This window comes from Ambystoma mexicanum, chromosome 4q (genome assembly GCF_040938575.1).
Source record: "Ambystoma mexicanum isolate Mex_15411 chromosome 4q, UKY_AmexF1_1, whole genome shotgun sequence".
In the NCBI taxonomy this organism is placed as follows: Eukaryota; Metazoa; Chordata; class Amphibia; order Caudata; family Ambystomatidae; genus Ambystoma; species Ambystoma mexicanum.
Genome location: NC_090928.1, coordinates 1,257,083,155 through 1,257,105,679, shown reverse-complemented (window position 1 = coordinate 1,257,105,679; position 22,525 = coordinate 1,257,083,155). Strand labels below are relative to the sequence as shown.

General features: G+C 45.0%; 1 protein-coding gene across 4 annotated transcripts in view; it reads right to left on the bottom strand.

Moving 5' to 3' along the window:
- The window catches only part of SLC29A1 (solute carrier family 29 member 1 (Augustine blood group)), a 589,752-nt gene that overhangs the window by 127,256 nt on the left and 439,971 nt on the right, over positions 1 to 22,525 (bottom strand). For all 4 annotated transcript variants that reach the window (XM_069608852.1, XM_069608853.1, XM_069608854.1 and 1 more), the window contains 2 exons: positions 20,756 to 20,853; positions 18,295 to 18,391 (listed from right to left, as the gene is read on the bottom strand). In XM_069608852.1, the coding sequence (XP_069464953.1) occupies positions 18,295 to 18,391; positions 20,756 to 20,853 (195 nt within the window). The remainder of the gene's footprint in view (positions 1 to 18,294; positions 18,392 to 20,755; positions 20,854 to 22,525) is intronic.

Sequence of the window (22,525 nt, the reverse complement as noted above, 5' to 3'; positions counted from 1 at the left end):
GCCCTCTTATTTTTCATTATAGTAGGCGGTTGCCTTTCAGATGGCTGAGGGTCCCAGACTTGCACATCATTATCATATTCATTAATTTATTGGGTACATATAATGCGCCTATACACACAGTGTTTCAAGGTGCAACAAGACGGGGGGGGGATAAAAACAGGAATGAAGAAAACCAAAAATGGTCCTACTACGCCATGTGATATTTGGATTGTGCAAGTGCAGTAACAAGAAATGCAGGGAGAGAAGCAGCAGGAAGTGCTGGTCAGGGGGCAAGGGCCCGTTCGTCAAACGAGTGCCAGAGGAGGCCAGGTGGACAGTGCTAGGGGAATGCAGAGACTGCAGGGTAGAGAAGGTCCATGTGCTAAGTGCGAGGGACGGGGCTGGAAGGACTCAAGGGGAGCACGGCCGGCCAGGCTAGTACAAGGGGAGGGAGTACAGAGGGCAAGTGCAGGTTGGGGGAGAATAGGGGTCAGTGGAGACCAAGTGCAGGGGTAGACTGGTGCAGGATGGCTTGGTGCCCTGTAAGAATCTGAAGGAACCATGCAGGCAGTGAAGGAGGCAGAGAGAGACATTAGTATATGTTTGGTTCACTCTCCTGCCAAACATATGAGTTCTCTGTCTTGCTTGTTCTCGTGGTATCATGCGTGTTTGGTTCACTATCCTGCCAAACAACTGATTGTGCTATCTTGGTTGCTCTTGGCTTCTCATATGGGTTTGGGTCCCAGACTAGCAATTCGTTATATCTGTTCAGTTCACTCTCCTGCCAAACATGATTCTTTTTTCTTGGGGTTTCTCAGGGTCACTGACCCTCTTATACTTTTGTTTCCAAATGGGTGTGGGTCCCAGACTCGCAGTTCAGTATCATATTTGTTCGCTTCAATGTCCTGTCAAACATGATTCTCTCCTCTTAGGGTTTGTCAGTGCCCCTGACGCTCTTATACTTAAGTTTCCAAATGGGTGCGGGTCCCAGACTCGCAATGCCCCTCCTGGGTCCCAGACCCTCCTTCTCCAATGTTTGTATTCACCCCTGTGCTCCCCCAGTCCTCCAACAGCTTCCGTAAAACTTGTGTACCTGTTTCCTGCTTTTCGGTAGGTACTGGCTTTTCTCCAGCCTCTGTGTTGTTCCTTGAGCCTCCGGAAGCTCCCTGGTAATGTCCCTTGTAGTGTCTGCAGCAGTTCCGCTGGCGACTCTTTCTGCTGGCTGCGTGTCCTCCCTTGCAAGCGAGCCTGGGGTGACCTGAGGTACGTCTCTGCAGCAACCTGAATGGTCCTTCCAGCTTGGACCGCGTTTGGGTTCTCCTTCTTCTCGCTTCTCGGCTTCTACCCTATTAGCTTTTCCCCACCCTCTCGGTGCATGGCTCCCGCAGTTCCTCCATGCATGATCGGTTTCTCTCTGACTCCCAGCTGAGTTCATTTTGAACTCCCGCGCCTGCCAGCAGTATCCGTTCAGGCAAATGACATCTCGAGAGAAGCTAGACCGCTCACTCTGCTTCTCACGAGTCATCCTTTGACTCTCGAAGATCATACTCTTCACAGTACTTACTTTAAACTAAGATGCAAGATACTTAGTTTTCTCTTGTATTTGTCAAGTATATTAAAATGACTGACCTCGCAACAGAGTACATTTGCTCTACCTAAAGAGGGGTTGGCGTGCAGGGGACGAGGATTTGGTATTTGAGAAGGGGATCGATGTAATAAGGCGGTACGATACCACCTTTCCTGAGAACAGTCGTCCTGTACAGAGCAAAGTAGCATTTACTCCTTGCATTTCTTTTGCACTCTACGGCATGTAGGCTACATAGACTATACCCAAGGAACCAGTACATCGGGAATGTCAAGACCACTGGTGCTTTTAGAAGACACCCTCAATGTGGAGGGGGAATAGATACCTTTGTTGGAGGAGATGGGGAGAAGGTGAGGGTGGAGATCTCACAGGCTGGAGTACTGATGAAAAAAACTTTCTGAAAGATATCCTTCAGAATTAATTTCAATGCCGGGTCATCGTACAGGTTTCACATTTTCAGAAAAGCTATTCTTTCTGCCTGGTGTGAGGAGGTCTGGTTTGCAATGATGCAGAAGGAGGCACACATCTGGTGGTATTCCTGCCTTGTATGTTCCTTGCCGATAGTATGTAAATAGATAAATATGGATGGGAAGCTTTCATGTGAATGCTCGTCAAGTATGTCGAGCAGTGCAGATACCTGTGACTCCCGGCTGAGGATCTCTTCCTAAAGTACCCGAAGCTTCGCCTCTGAGGATCCCTGGTGCTGGAAAGACATAGCTATGCCGCACTGAGGTGGGAGAAGTTTTTACTGCTTTGCTTCTATCCCAGAGGGACTAAGCAAACCCTTTCAGGGCATTATGGAGAGTAGCACTGAAGTCCTCCCCTACATTCTCCAGAAATGGCGTACACCATTGTAGAGAGTTGCACTGAAGCACTCTCCTACGTTTCTACAAGTGTGATAAAAAGCTGTGATGAATGTGGTTCATGGTCTAAGCTATGATTATGTAGCACATGCCCAATTTCTGCTGAACGTTACACTGGGGGCCTTCATCCAAAGACGAGGGTCGTAGGATGTACCCCTGCGCTCTACCATCTTTATCCCAATATGTATACAGATAGGCTTCGCAGTGCAGTGTGCCTGCTAGGTGGAGCCATAGCTGTTGTTTGAAGTAAGCAGCAGGGAGTGGGCAGCACTCAGAGAGGGTAGCCTGACTAGCCTCACATCTACATTTACTGGTGTGTACCGAGGCTGTACAGAGACAATTGGGAAGCTTCACTTGGCACCTTAAATTGAGACTTAGACGGCCAAGAAGGAAGCTCAGGGCCTGTCCCAGTGTCCGGATGCTTTTTCGACCCATGTGCTGGTAGTAGGACTTAGATTCAACTCGCTGCTTACTCCCATTACGTCATGCCATAGGGTGCTGTGAATAGCTCAACGAGCCCCTCCTGGTTCAGTTACTTGAAGGAAATGTGTTACCTAAATGGGGTGTCCGCTATAAAAGAACACTTGCTTTATTCACCATCTTCTGGGCAACAAATGAACTTAGGTGTGAGGAAGTCAGAGGAACATTTCAGGTAGATAGTACAGGTTTTACAACCACCGGGAAACTTAAAATACCCATAGCCTGCACTGTAATAAACAAGCAAAGAGCTTCCAAAATATTTTGTTTATTTTAAATATGCTATTTTAACTTTATTCAATCAATTTGAATCCACTAGGTACATCCACGCCATCAAATCAATCCTATGCACAAAATGTTGCTGGGTAACCTCGTCTCTTTGTCAAATGACCAAAGAAAGACCACAAAAAAAAGAAAAGAAAACTAAACTCAAAATGGCTCCTGCCCTTAAATAAATGTGAACGAAATTGTAATATTCACAACACTGTGCCGAATAAAATATATCCAATATTCACAACATATTATGAAAAATCTACTTTTCTTAGCTGAAAGGGTCATTTAAATGCAAGGTGTGGATCCAGCTGAAACCACAAAATCTGTCCTGCTAGGACACCACGCTTTTCAAACTGATGCTTTGAAGTCATATGCACATGCAGTAAGAGCAGCTATGACATCACTGTGCTACGGAGAATCTGACACAATCTTGTGCTGAGCATCTCCATGTTGTGCCTTGACTACTGATAGGACTTTGGTGACAACTATTGACGCATCGATCAGGCCAAAAAGTCGATTTTCAGGATGTTCAAGGTTCTGCCCTTGAGCCTCAGGACAAAGACATGTGACCACTGATCTGTCTCATGCTCTTGAAGTTGCACATAAGGATCAATGAAGATACAAGGGGACATCACTCCTAGGAGGGATTATATGTCGTGTAGTTAAACTAAAACGTTGACAGCCTAAGGGACTTACATCTCTACACCTCCTTCTCTTTCTTTTCTGTGTCCAATGCCACTTGCAAGATTTTTATAATTGGTGTTGATTGAGGAATCTATATCTTTATGTTTACTTGACGTCCTAAAACCCCACAGAACATCTGCTGTCATACAGAAGTCTTGACTGGATGAGAACGACTTGATGAGCCAGTTGTTTAGGTATCTCTATACGAAGATGTTCTTTTCCTCACTCGCGTTCACCCTCCAACTATCACCACTCAAGCCCCGGCCGGTGCTGGGTGGGCTTGATATTAATAATGAGCACCGAGACTCTGGTCCTTCACATTAGTGCTCACATGCAAGAGAGCTTAGACAAGGTAGCAACAGAAAGCACATGCATGCTTCACAAGAAACATATATAAGCAGTTCCTTCGCGCTGCCCCCAATTGACCCATATACTCATATAGAATTGATTACTTAGACTGTAGATAACCATGGCACCTTTCGAACACATGTCGTTCACAGGTGTCTCGAGAGCAAGAAATCATCCAGACATCCTTTAGTTGCAGAAACAGAACTACTCTGCACTGACTGACGCCCTCCAAGTTATTTAAGTTGATGTATTAATAGTCTGTTACAAGTCTCAAGAAGTCCCTAACAGCCCCTCTACATTACATCCACAGCTGAAAATCCACTGAAGGGGTTGCATGTGCAGCCTTTCATGAGCATCAACAAAGATAAAAGAGATCATTGCTCCTATGAGGGTTGGTATCTGTTTTACTGTCAAATTGTTTGGCAACCTCAGGAACTGACATTTCTGTTATTAGAAAAAAATATTTGCTTTGAAAGACACACTCTTAATTTTCTAATTTCCACTTCCGTTCCGAATAAACTACTTGTGTTGGTTGAGGAATCAATTTCTTCTGGTTTACATAAACAACAGAATATCTGCTACTACCTGGAAGTCTTGACTGGCTTTCAGTGCTAAGCTTGACCTGATCACTAGTCATCATAAAAGCACTTACTTTAACTTTCTCATGTAGGCAACTACCAATGACATGCACAAAATAATATTGGGGCCGATTTGAAGCCAAACAGGAGAACTTTGTAATGGTATTGTTTGTTTCTACACTGTGAAAATCAGAATTGTCTTTGTTTTGAAGCCAAAGCGATGTGGAAATATGCTTCTTGAAGATATATCAAAAAAACATCCAATAGCTATTTGTAATATTAGGAAAAAGCTGGTGAAATGCCAAAGTTATGAAATGTTCCTTCTTCACATATCGGAAGCAGATGCCTTTCATCTGTCTTGCACTGCCTCTAAAAAGGGTCCTTATGGCCGGGGTGTAGCACTGCCACTACCTCAGTATCTCCACACCAATGTGTTCTCGCTCCCCTTGTATACACTTCATAAGGGGCCCGATTAGTCAGCAGGTGTCCTGATTCATGGATCTGTGGTCTCTAAAGCTAGATTTATCTCCTCACCACCTGTCCCTGCCTCTCTGAGAATCCATTTTATATGTGGTCTGCCAGTTGTGCATTTCTAGGCTCCTCCAGAATGACTGTGATAGAGTTAAATGATGTTGATAGACAAGATTACCAGTTGGTAAAAACTGATCTCATAGCCAGGTTTGTGAGGACCCCTTCCCAATATCTAAAAAGGTTTAGGGACCACAAAAAGAGAGATGGTTACCCGTGGGTCACTTGGGTGTGTGAAAGCCTGAAAAACTTAGATGGGTGGATTAGGGGCTACAAGGTGAGCTCTTATGAAGGCATGAGGTGTCTCTTCCTGCTGGAAAGTATTTTTGATGCCTGTTCCCCAGAGCAGAGACAACATCTTTCTGACTCGAACTGGACCCCAAGAAGGTAGCAGTGGCTGCTTACTTGTGGGTGGACAATAGGGCTACTCAGAAGGATTCTGGGACCCCTCACAAGAAAGAGGATAGGAAAAAGCATAAAAAGGATGAGAAGGATCATTATAAAAATCCCCCACGAAAGAGGGCCACAAACCTATCAAGGGTAAATTCCCCCATAAACAATGTTATAGGGCTAGTGAAACCTCAGGACCAAATCCAGAGGGAGGTTATCAGAAACCCCCATTCCAAAAGACATTTGTGAAAAGTGTGGTTTGTGGGTCTGGTGACCATGTGAAAGGAGATTTCAGGTGTAAGGGTAAACATTTAGGGATTCCCTATGTCAGCTTAGCATTCACACATGATCTGGATATTCCAATGACAGGGGCTAGCTTTCATCCTAAAGCTGGAGAAACTATTGGTGTTCAGGCTAGACCAAACCAAACCTTCAACTACAGAACTAGAGCTAGCTGACCTAGACGGGAAAGCGGAGCTACTACACAAATGGATTGCAGATACAATTGACTAGATCACCCCAGAAAAACCATTCACCCCATCAAAAAAAAGAACAATGGCAAAATGGTTCACCCCACTATTAAACACCATGAAAAAGGAAAACAAAAAGATGGAACTGGAATGGAGGAAAGAATACGTTCTAGACAAAAAAAAATCACTGTTCCAGAAACAAATCTGTGCATACAAGAAGGAAATTCAAAAGGCAAAGAGAAGGAAGGCCTTATGATGTCAGAATCACCAATGCCATCAACACACAAAAAGAAATGTTTAACATGGTTAAACAGATGACAAACCCACCAGGCTGCGATAATACCCCAAACCCCTCAGAGAAACTATGCAACGACCTGGCAGACCACTTCAAGAAAAAAATCAATGGCATCCGACAAACCATACAAATGAGACCAACCAACCACAACACACTACCAAACAAACCTAACACAGAACCACAGCATAAACTCAAAAACCTTCCTGAAATATCAACAGAGGCACACAAAATGCTGGTGAAACACAGCAAGAAAGCTGGATCACCCATGGATCTCTGTCCCCCGGACATCTACAAATCAATCCTTGCACAAGGAACGCCAGCAGAATATTACAGAAACCTTCTAAATCTATCACTAGCAACAGGAACTGTACCAAGGACCTTCAAATCAGCATATATCAAACCACTTCTAAAAACACAAGTGGCGACGTAGAAGACCTCTCCAACTACAGGCGGATCTCAAACGTTTCCTACCTGACAAAACACCTGGAAACCTACGTATATAAACTAACCCAAGACCAAGCTCAAGTTGGTTTCAGACCCGCAAGAGGAACGGAAACAGCACTACTATCCATCTGGGATGACCTAAAATGTAACGCAGACTCAAACACAACCTCAGCCCTTATTCTGCTCGACCTCTCCGCAGCCTTCGACACAGTTAGCCATGACACCCTAACCAAAAGACTAGAAGACATGGGCATAACAGACACAGCACTACTCTGGACTAAATCATTCCTAGCAGACAGAACAGAAACCGTATGGATTGAACCCTTTAAATCCACTCCATGAATCAATGACTGTGGAGTGCCACAAGGATCCTCACCATCACCACTGTATTTCAACTTCTACCAGACTCCAGTTATCAGAATCTTCAAAAAATACAACATCACATGCTACAACTACGCAGATGATACTCAAACCATCTACAAAATCAAAGACACCGAAGCCGATCAGTCAACTCTAATCGACTGTTTAAAAGAAGTCTTCAACTGGATGAATGCCAACAACCTGAAAATCAACTTAGGAAAGACAGAAAGCACGATCATATCCAAAGATCAAAAGAAAGAAACCACCATCCCGTGGCCAATGGAAATAGGAACTGCACCAACACCATCTAAGGTAGTAAAAAATCTGGGAGTCCTAATGGACAACACCCTAACCTTAGAACCACAAATAAATGCAACAGTCAAGAAATGTTTTTTCCTCCTCCACACGGCAAGAAGAATCCTACCTTTCCTCTCCTTCTCGCACAAAACACTCACTATCGTCGCCCTCATCATGTCAAGAATCGACTATGCAAACAGCTTCTACCTCGGAATACCAGAATACGTCCTGAAGAAACTACAACGGATCTAAAATGCAGCTGCCACAAGAGACCACATCACTCCTGTCCTAAAAACACTATACTGGCTCCCAGTAAAACATTGCATCACCTTCAGAACAATGTGCATAATGCAAAGGGCAATTAGTGGACAAAGAGCAGAATTCCTACAAAAGAAAATAACAATCTACAAGCCAACAAGTCTCCTCAGGTCAAGCAACGAAAACCACCTGGAACTAAAACCATACCTTAAGAATAAACTTGGAGGCACCTCCTTCTACCACTTAGCCGTAAAAACCTGGAACAACATCCCAAAAGAAATAAGAAACACCAAAGATCACCTAAAATTCAGGAAATTACTAAAAACCTGGCTCTTCAACACCACAGACTCAAACTGAAAACCGAAACAACAGAAAGGAAAAAGGATGACGAAAATGGAGAGGACACTGACAGCTCCCAGAACCGACACGGAAGCTCCCACGGAACCTGGATGGGTGACGCCGGGTGGAGCGAAACACAGGCGACACCCATGGAGACGGAGTCAACAACCCCAACCAACCCCACCCAACATCTTCACTCGCCCCTTAGTTACTACAAGATACCACAGTGTGATGGAATTGTCGGGATATTGGCAATCACCACTCTAGCTGAGTTTGGACATTGGCAGGTGCAATGGCCATATGAGTAGGAAGGGAGGACAGATAGGGCTGTGAGGAAGGCAGATGGAGGTGGGGGCCAGATGTGAAAGGGAACTTGAATTCCGTACGGGCCCAGATCAGGACAGAGGCACAGGGATGCTCCCGCACCCCATCTGGGGAGATTACGCAAGCCCAGCGCCTCAATTCAGGATAGAGATGCCAACTAACCAATTTCACTAACAATTTCCCCCTCTGCATACACCTCTCAAACTCCAAACCAAACACAACCACAAACCTACAGCACACCAAACCGCACAAACTTCACAACATTGCAACAACAAAACAAAAACACACATAGGGCCTCATTACGAGGTGGGCGCAAAGGGATACTGGGCCCTGTTAAGGACATCGGTCCCCGTAATCCCTTTGCGCCTTATTCCGAGGTCCCTTAGCGGGTCGCTTCCTTAACCCCTTCCCTGTTTGTGCAGATAGTAAATGTCCGTGGTGCTGTCTGCAAGGATTACGATAGTCTTTCCCTGTAGTTGCGCTTCGAAACCTTTCAGTGCTTTGAACACTGCCAGCAGTTCCAGCAGGTTTATGTGGTTGGACGCTATGTCTGGCGACCAAACTCTGCTTGCTGTCTGCTGGAGCAGGTAGGCTCTCCACCCTGTAAGGAAGGCATCCGTAGTTAGAGTGGCTTCCACTGCGGGGGTAATGAATGATTTCCCTTTCAAGAGGTTTTCCCTCGACCACCATCGCATCGAGAGAACTAGGGCCGGCGAGACCACTACTAAATCGTCACACTGTACGTTGGCCTGACACCACTGGTTGCTTAGCCACTCTTGCATTGGGCGAATGCGCAGGCGCGCGTGAGGAACTAAGTAGAAACATGACGCCATCATTCCTAGCAGACGCATAGCCTTGCATACTGTTACCTCTCGACTGGCTACATAGTGAGGGATTTTAAATAATATGTTTTGAACCCTCTCGTTCGAGGGGAAGACGAGGCCGTCCTTTGTTCGAATTAGAGCCCCTAGGAATTGTTTGACTTGACTGGGATCTAAGCTGGATTTTTTCTCGTTGATAGAGAAACGCAGGCTGAATAAAAGATCCATCGTCTTTTGGGTATTTGACAGACATGTTTCGTAGGAGTCCCCTGTTATGAGCCAGTCGTCGAGCTAAGGATAAACTGGAACGGATAGCCTGCGCAGGTGTGCTGCTGCTACTGCTAGTACCTTGGCAAATACCCTTGGTGCAGATGCTATGCCAAAGGGTAGTACCTTGAACTGATAACGTTTGTTTTCTATCATTAACCTGAGGTACTTTCTGTGCGCTGGCAACATCGAAATATGAAAGTATGCATCTTTCATATCCAGAGTTGCCATGTAATCCCCCTGCAAGCAAAATTTCTGTGGTTTTACAAACTTGTTCACTGGGTGCAGTTCTAGAACAGGACACATGGTCAGATCCTTTTTGGGTACAAGGAAGTACACTGAACAAATACCCTCCTTTACCTGTGATAGAGGTACGATCTCTATGGTATCTCGACTTCTTGAAGAAGTATGCAAAGATGTTCTGGTGTTAGTCTTTGTTGACGTGGCGGTCTGTATTTTGGGGTTTGGTTGAACTCTACACAGTACCTGTGGGCTATGGTTTTTAGCACCCACTTGTCTGTGTTTATTCCCTCCCATGCTTTCAGGAATGATGTCAGCCAGCCCCCAACCAGAAAGGCATGGGAGGGGACCTGAATCTTTGAGTCATTTGGAGCCTGAGGCAGGAGAACCTCTGGGGGTCGGGTTCCTGCCTCTTCCCTTACCATGCCGCTGTCCCCCTTGGGGGTACAGGGTATTGTAAGTATTGGATCCCTGTGGAGAGTTCCAGTTGGTTCCTGAAGGGTATTGCTGGTGAGTGGAGCGTTGGTCACGAAAAAAACCTTCTGTTGCCAAATCCTCGCCTTGTGGAAGGTCTCTGTGTAATTTGGTCCAAACTCTTTAGGGTTTCATGTTCTTTTTTTGCAGTCTCTAAGGCCTCATTGACCGCCTTTCCAAACAAGTTGGATTCCTCCACAGGTTTGTTTATAAGAGACGCTTGCGTTTCAGGTTTAAACACTGAATTTCTAATGTCCTCTTCTAACGAGGGGTCAAAAGGCCTTGGGAATTTAGATCTAGGGTTAGCAGGGCTTTCCTCCCTTGGCCATCTCAGTGTAGGTTGTTCTGCATGTGAAACAAACTTGTCCAGCCTTTCCATGCAGTCCTCAAAGTTTTCCCTAGTCCAGAATGACGATCTAGAACGGTCTAGGGGTGGAAAGGTGTCTCTCTCATAGTCTTCTGTCGAAAAAGTGTCCCTAGCACTCTCTTCCGTCGAAAAACATAGAGCTCTGTGCTTTAGCGTTGAAGAAAGCCCTTCCTCTACCTCAGAGAAGTCCTCTGGCGGGACCAATGAAGGTGGGGTATCCCTGTGCCCTTCCCTCGACTTCTGAACGCTATCCCTAGATTCCGGTGGATCTTTGGGTCTTTCTTTGGGTCTTTCAGAGACTTTCGGAGAGTCCCTAGCCTGCCGTTTATGGGAATCTGCTGCCACAATTCTAGCCAGACTGACCTCGACGTCCTCACCAGTCGGAAGGCGCGTAGGTACATCTGTCGGTTGTAAGGGAGTCTGTTCTGAGAAAATCGGGGCCTTGCCCCTATCGGCCACCTTTTCCAGCAGTGCCATAACTTTCGGCGGTGTTAAGGCCTTATCTTGAGTCCTTTGTTGTCGCTGTATGCTTTCCTGTGATGCATGTCGACAGAACTATGTGTTTTGGGGGTAGCGCCCTTTGTCTTGGATTGCCCAGTCCCTATGCGCGCATGCGGCTGCGGGGAGGGCTGCCGATCTCATCGATCAGCGGGTATCACCGGAATTACCGGTGCACCTACTGGTGCCAAAGTGTTTTTCGACATACTCGAAGTAAGGCTAGGGGTTGTGTGCTTAGTGTCACGCACATGTCTGTCTTTGTCGCCGGGGTGTGACTTCCCCATAGCAGAGCTTACGCCGTGCTTATCGGGCCGGGGACAAACGATGCGTAACGCGAGCGTTCCGTCAAAAGGTCAACAACCTCCGGTTCGGAGGCCTGATAGTCATTCTCGCCGTCGTCACATTCGGTGGTAGCGGCAGTGGGAGAAGTCCCAGCCTTGGACATACCGTAGGCTGCCCACTGTACTACTCTACGCTCATTCAAAGTCTTGGGGCGGAGGAGCGTACAGGCCGCACACCCTTCCTCTTTATGATAGAGCGGCAAGCACCGGTTACACCGTCTGTGCTTATCCTTCCATGGGAATTTGCTCTTACAAATAGGGCAAAACCTAAATGGAGTCCTCTCCATAGCTGAGGTTACACAGAGTGACTAAGACCAACTGGAAAAGAGGGAAGATAGGGAAATGCATTTTCACTTTGAAATGTCCACCCAACCCCACTCTCCCTACTGCATAGGCCGGTGTAAGGCCCGGCCAGGTGTTCGGCAACGCCGACATGATTATCTTCGGTCAAATCTCGCAGATCTTCGGCGGAAACTAGAACAGCCGTCAAGACAAGGGACGGAATGGGTGATATTAAATATCTTTATAGAATAATTTGACCAAAGGTCATTGGACAATAGCAATGCTCTTTACATACTCTGCATAAGGGCGACCAGTTATCTGGGTGGAAAAAAACAATCTGAGGGACCGCTACGTGTGAGGGATCTTGGGTACACTACACGTCAAGTAGGGATAGTGTTACAGGCACGCCCACGTCGACGTCCCCTTTCGATTCTCGAAAGACAAGATGCAATACTCCGCTGTTACCTCCGGATGTCGGACTATGCGCAGCATGTGATTCTAAGCAGATTGAATGCAAAATTGAAGATCTCATGATGGAGAACGTTTTTGACAAGTGTTTTTACATTGATGGGATCAACGTCGAGATCTCTGTTGGCGAATGTTGGCAAGTGTTTCAACGTGCCATCGAAAGCCTCTGAAAACACATCCCCAGTAAACCGGCGATGCACTTTGGGGGCCTAGGAGCCACCCGATGGACCTCTAGAGCTTTCATGGGGGACATGAGGTTGGCCAGAAAGGATGGACTAAATGTCTCTTGGAATGGTCTTCAAGTGTTAAATGATTCCGATCTGGGCGTGCCCGCATGCCTAGTTTCGCTTGTAGCCTCTTTTCCTCCCATTTACCCAATCTCCTACAAGGCACTTGCTGACAGAATTCCCAGTCCTTAATGCACTGGTCCACAGGTAATGAAGACTAGCAAAGCAAGTCGTTAAATGATGTAAAGAAGGTCTTGCAAAGCAGAAAAAAGTTAGTAGGCTGAAAAGTGCCTCACTGGAGCAGAAGAAAAATAAATGAAGGCTGCTATGGCCGAAGGTCAAGGAGTTCTCCAAGCCTTTTTCCTTATAGGGACAGTGCTATACCCGCTATGTGCAGCACAGCAAATACATTTGTTTCAACTCACATGTTTTCTTGTTTCATTCAAGGAATAAAATCAGGTTAACAATATGATGACCTGCTTATTTGCCTTTGATGTTATTTCCTACTGCTATCTGTTCCTGGCACTAGCTCATGCAAAGAGATTTCCTAATGTTTATATTGAATATTTAGAATTTAGGGCTGGAGAATCCCTTGTATGATGCAGTTTTTCCAGACAGAGCAGCTGTCTGTTAATGAATGCCTTCCTATGTGCTGCTCTTCCTGTTCCTTTAACCTGGACTTCTGGTGGTTGCGTAGTAGTTGGATCTTTCCTCTCAAGAGGTCCATTAACACAGTTTGTCCAAGAGAGAAGATCACCACCAACCAGAACATAGGGACATAAACCCCCTGTATAATTGCTAGAGGCCAGACCATTCCTTCCTGTTGGTATAAGTCTTTTTTCAAACTGTGGATATTGTTTTCAAAAATAAAAACAATAACAATGCATCTGTAACATCAGATAATCATGCAGGGTCATTACATTATGACACATTTCATCTAATGTTAATGATATGATAGGTTATTTATAACGCGCTTAATACCCAGAGGTTTCAAATTGCGGGCTCAGGGATCGAACTTGTGTTGCTCTGTGTCGTCTTGCTTCCAAGACGAGTACGTGCCCCTGAGCTCTACTCCCGAGACAAGTAGACAATAGTGATACACAATTAAGATAATAGAACAACCCCAATTATCCTCTCCCCTCCCTCACTTAGTTATAAGAATACAGAAATCTGGACATTGTAACCACTGAATAAGACTAGAAAAGGGTTAAATATGCAATCCTAAAATTTCTTTCAGGATAGCCATACTGCTATCCCTGTGCTGAGAAATCTTTCTAAACCTGAAACCATCTGCAGGCCCCGTTGAAGAGGTGTTTTCTCCTAAAACCCCCACAAGGCACTGTTAATTGGGAACCCCCTCAAGATGGTGAGCCTGCAAACCTGTCTCTGTGCAGAGGGAAATGCTTTGGAGCACCTGTCCTTACACGTTCGTTGGGTATTGGCATCTTTTTGTGGTTGCTGGGGATGGCCAGAGGTAGCCACACTCTCCTAGAAATGATGAAAAGTTTGATGTCTTGACACAGCCCAACAGATGAAGATGCAGTGCTGCAGTTAGAAGTTTGACTTATATGTAAGAGCCACCTACATAACTGGGTAGCTGCAAAACAAACCGGTTGACTTTTACAGATCTCTTCTACAGCTCTTTGTGTCCTGAGGAGTCCTTTCAAGTCTTTTGGACATAATGTACGTTCTCATTTTTGTACACATTTTGTTGGACCCTGATACTGAGTCACACAAACGCCTGTTACAGAGTTAATGAATACTTGGCTTTTATGTTGACTGTTGCCATGTAAATCCTTAGACTCTGGTCGGTCTTGGCATGAGACCAAGCTAGTCCACAGTGGATATACACAGACTAGAACCTGGATTGCCCTAAGGATCTGTGGTATTCAGATCAGCTAGAGACTAGAGACTTAATCGTACGGTGTTCAGGAGAAGGTACTATTAACCGTGTTTGCACGAGCAAACTGCAAGAGTCAGATAGTCTTGTGATTTTCATCTTAAAAGAAGGTATGCTATTTTAAGAATTGCTACTGTTTTTCTAGTTTTATGTATTTGGATCAGACAAGGTTTCGCTCTTCTATATTTGTGTGATTTTTTTCCTGTGAATAACAGGTTATATTTGTATAACAATCTGCTATAGCCCTATTTATTGAGCTTGAATCGTTTTTGATTGGCTGTCATCTGAGCCCAGCCATTCACATAGTAAATAGATCGTTCAGCCAGGCTACCAAATAATGAGCCACGTCTTGGAAACCACTTGTTTGACCTTCACGTTAGAGGGGCTTAGTGGGCATCAGGGAGCTCATGTGCAGATTCTCTTCAATGTCCCAAACCTTCTCTCAGCCTAAAGTCAAACTCCTACTCCCACATACATCCCCACTGGCGGGACCATGATAGAAACACCTACAGACTGCATCATCAGCAGCAACAACAGGCAGTGTGAGCACTGAAGGAAGGGAACCTCTAGCTGTGCTGCCTCACCAGTAGACATGCTTTTCTGTGAAATATTATATGATATTGTATTTGTATTGCGCTCTTACACAAGTGTTTGAGCGTGACGGAGCAAGGGAGGACAAAACAACGATCTTACTAGGCCCAGTGACATTGAGAACGCGCAAGTGCAAGGGAGAGGGAAGTGGGAAAGTGCAGAGGGGAGAAATGAAAGTGCTAAGCAAGGAATAAAAATAACAACTGGTAGGGCAGCCAGCAGGGTGACAAGTGCAGGGTTTAACGTGCAGACAAGGGGTGTCTGATAGGTACAACGCCCTTTCATTGCGGGATGATTTTTCACTGGGTTTTTTACTGCTGATTTTTTAAATTAAAAAAAAACTCATTGAAGTTTTTAGGGGGGGTTAGAAAAATGTATATTTGGGGTGTGGGTGTTTTCAGGAATATATGAAAAAATTAAAGTGGATGGGGGTGTGACCCCACACAAAAATAAAAAATAAAAAATTTGATGAGTTTTTTCATTAAATAATCTGCAGTAAAAAACCATGCGAAAAAACATCTCACAATGAAATGACATGGAACTGTCTGATAAGTGCAGGTAAGGGGACTGTAGGGTTACAGATACAGACCCAAGTGCAGAGGTTGCCAGGAGGCAGTGCGGGTGAGTGGATGGGTCGGCAGGGACCTGTGTCCGAAGTCAGAGGGTAACCAGGTGCAGGGTACCGAAGCAGACAGATCAGCAGGGGAGAGGAAGAGCGAAGGGAGAAGAAAAGATGAAGGTGTTGAGGTGCTTCCAGAACCAGAGATTTTCTCCTCAAGTTTTAGAGTGGCAGGGAGGCTGTTCCAGAAGGAGGCCACAGCCGACGAAAGAGATCTAGCCCCAACTCGTTGCTTGGAAAAGCGACTGACCCTGAGGGGGTTGGAGGTGGAGGAGCGCAGAGCTTGAGTGGGAAGGTATTTACAGAGGGAGAGTTGAGGGAGAGTTGAAGGGATTATGGACCCATGCCCCAGAAAGCCTTGTGGACAATGCAAAGGGTCTTAAATTTAATTCTTGCAGCCACTGGGAGCCAATGAAGAGATTTCAGGGCTGGAGAGATACAATCCCAGGGCTTGAGGCCAAGGATACATCTCGCAGTGCTGTTCTGGATGAGTTGCAGAGAGTAGAAGCAGGCAGTTAACAAACAAACTTGGCCATAGCTGCACCTCGTTTGATATAGATGGCAATACGATTAAGGTTGCTAAGGAGGTGACTCCAGCCTTACTCTGACTAAACAAGTGAATGCAATGGCATCATCTACGGCTTACACATGTAAACTGATTAGATCTGCTAAACCTTTCCTTTCAACAAGTAGCTGCACCACACGGGCAAGAGCCCTTGTGTTGTCTAAATTGGACTACTGCAACGCCCTATATATTGGATCCAACAAACACATCACCAAGAAAATTCAAACACTCCAAAATAACGCCCTGAGAGCAGCACTAGGAATGACCAAAAGAGATCATATATCTACAATAAGGAGACAATCTAACTGGCTCTCCACCATTGACAAAATCAGACTTAAAACTGCCTCACGTACATCCAAGTGCCTTAACGCAGCACCTTGTTACTTGACAGAGAGGTTCAATAGAAGACTTACGTACCGACCTACCCGAGCGGCCTACACAAACTGTCTGATAATACCCTCCTACAAACGGATGGCAATTGGAGGTACCAGCTTCCCAGTCAAAGCTGCCCATTTCTGGAACTCCCTTCCACCTACCCTTAGGGCAGACCAAACGTACCCACATTTCAGACGAAATATAAAAACCAATGATCTTTAATCCTAGACTTGCATCTGTACTTGGCATCCTACCCTCACCGTAACTAACATACTTTGCTTCGTATCCTATCCTTGTATACCTGTGTACTAAACCTGTAAGTTATTCTATATTTTGTATCGTACCTTATAACCATGTAAGCTGAAAACCTCCTTGTCCTCGTGCCCTGATACCCTTGGGTCTGGTGCGCGTTACAAATAAAGAAAAAACAAACAAACAAACCAACCAGAGCTCGATAGACCGTAAGCTTCTGGCGGAAGGAGAGGAAAGGAAGAATACCTCTGAGGAGGTGCAGTTGGTAGTTTGACTTCTTGGAAACGTCAGAGATGTGAGAACAAAAGGAGAGTGTGATGAGCAGAATCTCAGTCTTGCTGGATCAATGGCAGAGATCCCAGGAATCACACCAGCAGACAGACAGTCAGAGATGAAAGAAGGAGAGGAGGAGGCGGAGGGAAGCCTGAAGACGAACTGAATGTCATCCACACAGCACCGAAGGTTGGAGGAGAGCGCGGCAATGCAGTGGGCAAGGGGTGCCAGGTATTGGTTGAACAGTAAGGGAGAGAAGTTAGACCCCTGGGAACACCACAGCTAGAGAGTGAGATAAAGGAAAGGAAGGACCCAAGTTGGACCTTGGAGGGTCGATCAGAGAGGAACAAGGTCAGCTGATCAGTGATACCCAGGTTGTCACGGCAAAGGTTGAGCAGGATGGCATGGTTGACCATATGAAAGGCAGAAGAGGGATCGAGTAGGAGGAGGACAAAAGGGATGTTGGAGTCAAGGTTGGAGAGCAGGTCTTCACCGATGTTCAGGAGAGCAGTTAGTGGAAGAACCGCACATCCTCCTTGCTGCATCATCTGTAGCAATGCCCTGCAGTGTGTGCTGTAGGAGGATGGTGCTTCAATCATTGACGCAATTGCCGTGCCTTCAAAGTACAGACATGATGGCACCTCAGCAGTGCTGAATCACACTGCCCTGCAGTGCAAGAACTGAAAGTAAAAGTGCTGCATCACGCATAGCAATGACCTGCAGTCTGAGAACTGGAATGATGGCACTTCCAGCAATGCTGCAGCACCCATTTCTCTGCCCAGTTGTGTGTGCAATGAATAACTCACACCTCTTCCACTACTGTATCACCAGGACATACTACCCTGTAAAGTAAGCATTTACAAGGAAGGCAACTCCTGCATCACCGGGAGCACTGCCCTGCAGTGGCCGAACCAGAAAGCTTGCACGCCAGCAGTTCTATATCATCAGTAGCATGGCAAAGACAGAAGCTTTAGCAGTGGTGAATCTTCTGCTGCACTGTCTTGCAGTATGATCACAGACAGGACAGGCCCAAGTGAAGTACGAGTTCACAAATTGCAATGCCCTGTAGTATAAGGACTGGAAGGAAAAAGGGTCCCGCAATGTACCCGCCATCATTCACTGTTGCGCTTTTTCCCTTTCTTTTTTCTCATCTCTCCTCTGTCAAAGCTTTGTGTTTTCCCCTTTAATAATAAAACCTTTACTTTGCCCCAGGTCCTCTCATCCTCCCCCCCACCCCCTTACCTGGTTTCATCATCTCCATGGTGCTGTCGGGCTCGTAGGCCGCCTTCTTTTCATCCAGTTCTTTGGGCTCCTTTGAGTAGTAATACTGGAAAAAGTCCTAAAGCAGGATACAAGGAATATATTCACAGTCTGGTCGGAAAAGCAGAAGAGAATACAGATGGATGAGTGGGCTGGTATAAAAGGGATACTAGATTTGGTGGGTGGACTGGGTATAATAGATGGTAGGTGGGGCAGGGATGGGGATGATGGGAAGGAAGGTAGGGTGTTGCAGAAATGATGACAATTAGGGTGAGGATGATGTTGAAAAAAGGGATGCTTGGTGGCTGGGTGGGTTGAGGTATGCTAGCTTGATAGCATCAAAGTGGAGATTACGTGGAGCGGCATAGAAGGAATGGCGATTACAGTGGGTTGGATGTGCTATTATTAATGATGGGTAGGGTGGGTGGGATGATGTTGATGGATTGGTAATGTTGCTGGGATCGGATTGAAGGGATGGTGGATAGGCTGGTATCAATGGTGAAGAAGGAATGGTAGATATGAACTAGGAGTGGCAGGGTTTAGAATTGACATATGAGTAGCAGTGCTCCAGATAAGATTTTGAGGTGGGAGTATTTTACTCCCTATTTTTAAACTTTGAGAGTAAATGTGATTTTAAGAGAGTAAAAATGACTTTACTCCTTTGCAAGAGAGTAAAATGTATGTGACATCCAGCCGAGGTGTGCAAAAACTATATGGAAATCATAACTATGCGGCAACTTTCTGCATTGTGACAGAATACACCTTTCATTATTTCTCTAAGGTCTGGCCATTGGATCTCTCCTGTATATATTTCAATGTTGAAAACACAAAAACCTAGCCAATTACATAAAAAAGCAAACATGAATTGCATTGTGTGTTTTGAGGTTCGATAGCAGAATTGTCTTTTGATGTTTAATGAAAGTCTTCATTTCCTGAAGCTATTACTACATAATGGTATGCCAATGTTATGATCCAACAGTGCAGTGAGGCAAGGACTCCATGCTAAAACCTATATCTAAACTCATGGTCAAATGTTTATTTATATAGTGCTTTTGGCAAAGCACTGTACATAAAACATATTTATCACAATTATCACCAAACCGAAGTCTGTACTCCTTTATCAACCTCGAAAGGATGAAAGGCTGAGTTGGTCTTGCCGGGATTTGAACCTGCAACCTACAGATCAGGTACAGATCGCAGCAGCGAATGCTCAGCCGGCTGAGCTATCTTATTGGCTAACATCCTTCAGAGGTCAGTTAACCGAGTATCGACTGAGGTATAATAATCACAGTGCCTAGATGTTGGACGAGCCATGTATGAAGCACTACATAAAGTTAAATACCTATCTGGATTATCACAGGGACAGGTTTTGCTGAGTTATTTCAATTACCAATGTAACTTTCCTTTGTTTGTTTTTGAATAGCGTTTGCACTTCCAGGAGAGTCAGGTTTTGGATATTTTAATTGTAGTCTTGAAGATTTGAGAGGCTAGAACACCTGTGATTGGTGTAATGACAATAACACACCCTTGAGCAAAGATTCTGCTGTCACAGACCATTTATAGTAATGTAACCCATTGACTGCAAGGTTGAATGGATGTAAACTAGACCGTGCATAGTCATACTTTTACAAACTGTTTTTATAATTGGAATGTAAATTAAAAGTGTAAAAATGATCTGCCCCTGCATGATTGTGCAGACCACACAGGAACTCTGAAAAATACAATTGTGAAATGATGGCTTGCTTTCACTGGAAAAGAAGCATCAATTGTTACAAAATGTTAATTCTCAATTGCAACTTAGTTTTCCATCTTATTAATTATGCAATCCTAAAATGCTAGGAAAATAAATATGCACAGTGCTGTTTGCTCTATGAGCAGTAACACAGCAGAAGCTGAATTGAAATGAACCATTCCTTTAATCACAGTGTGCAGTTTCATTTTTTTGAAAGGCTTCAGAGAAATACATTCTGTTTCAGAGGCTTTTATCCATGGCTTGCAATTACATCCATGTAGATAAAAATCAAAAGAAGCGTTCTGGATTGTATCAAGTAACTTGACCTTTGCACTGCCCTCTGCCCAAAACTTGTGTGTAAATGTACACAGGAAAATAATAAAGCTGTCGTATTTCCAAGATTTTAATGCGTAAAAAGGCCGAGTACGCACCTTATCTGGAGGCCTGAGTTAGAGGGTCGGGTAGAAGGCACTGTCAGAGGGGCTGGCATGGATTTGTGGCTGGTTTGTGGGTAAGGGAGATGGCAGCAGGAACTGAGCTTTCCTGAGCATGAGCTGAGTATTTCAGATAGGGGTACAGTTAAGCAGGGACTTCTGCTAACTCTACTCTGAATCAGTTTAAATCACATGGGGAACATGCAATAGAGAGCTAAGCTGGACGACATGTCTCCCATGCCAGGGCCTTCAAACACACAGCACATGAGCTTCCTACCAGCTTTGGGAGGATGATGTAGGACACAATCGCCAAAATGATGACAATGCACGCCACAATGAAGTATCCAAAGGCACTGTCCGACAACGATGAACCACCTAGAGAGGAAACCAACAGGAAACAGGTCAAGAGCATGTCGGTTCACTGACATACCAGCATATACCTGTGCCCATAGGGCCAAGGTGGAACACAGAGATGAAAGCACACAAACAGTTCCTTGTAGATTAACCTGGTAAGATCACTCCCTGAAAGATGTTGCCCACTGACCAGCCCCACTCCAGCATTTAGGTCTCTCTAGAGCCCATGATGCGTGCAGTGAGAGGGCTGCCACACACAACCCATTCAGAATGAAGGCCACTCCAGAATCCATCGGCAGGGGGCTAACCTATCCAGAAAACTGTCACCCAGTAACACGTTGCACATCCACAGTACACAATGGGTACCTTGAGAAGGACAAACAGAGAGAGTTCTCACACATGAATCTCTGCCACCACCTTTTTTAGGATCTATAAGGTCTCCTAGAATTTGTTTTGTTGAATTATATTTGGCAGAATTGTTTTGGGCTGTTTTTTCCCACCTTTTTGAAATCTCAAAATGCAGGGGGAAACACCTACACCTCGCTTGCACCTCTAACCCCCCTTTATATACAACAAGCCAATTTATCAAATATCAAATATAGATTTGAGGTAGGAAAGGTGGTAAATAAATAAGCTTAAAGAAAAATCAGTTTATTGCCATTTGGCAAAAGTGTGGAATATCCTTTATTCGACCTCTCCAGAGCTTGGGGATTTGATGGGTGGAAGTAGCACCTCTAGAAAACTCTTGCCTAATGACCGCCTTCCCCCAAACTATGCACTATGTAGATTTCTACAGAGTCAAGGATACTGTTTGATGGATAGAAAGTGTTAACTAGATAGCACCTGTCAGATCCCTGGGTAGATTACATGCACAATAGATCACTTTGGGTTTAACAGGTTAATTAATTACTTACCTTTATTCCTGTACCTTATTTTCAAGGACTCATCAGTTATTTACTGTATAGTTGCCCAATATACTCTTTAGTACTAACTTTCTCTTTTACTCTCCTGTGAATTGGTTTGGGCCTTGACTTTATTTTTCAGAGTGCAGGTGGGTTCCCTAGTCAAGATGGAGGAAACGAACAGGCTTCTTGATTGGAGGATGGACAAACAAAGGGGAGAGATGAAAATTCTAAACTGCCTTTCATTTTAGTTTTTACAAGGAAGTTGAAGCTTTTATTACAATAGAAGACAGGTGCAGTCAAAGTCTTGTGAATGCGCAGCCGGCTGAATTACTTCCTAAAGACTTGCCCTTACCTCTGTCATTGGTTGTTGAATGGTCCTTGGGGGACAGTGTTCAGTTAACACTAAACAGATCTCGAGTAATGAAGCTACTGCCTAGAATACCATCCTTAGAGCACTGAACCTCAGCAGAACTTGGAGTTTTGCAATAACATCAGTCTGGACAAGGTTAGTTTGAACTTTGGATACCAACTGGTAGGTTCTGTTGGCCTCTGAACAGCCCAACGCGTGGGGTTTCTTGGTCGCTGCTTCTGTTTCTTCAAAAAGCTCTTCGAACCACAAGGTTCATAAAAAATCTCCCTCCAGTATGTCCTCAGACCTTGATTTCTCACCAATTTTGTCTGTAAATGCTTAACTCGTGGAATGGGGTTCAACTGGTAACTAATCATCTAGGGTGCTGACATTTATTTATGCAGAGGGTCTGAGTGGAATTGGCTAGCTGCTTGTTTAA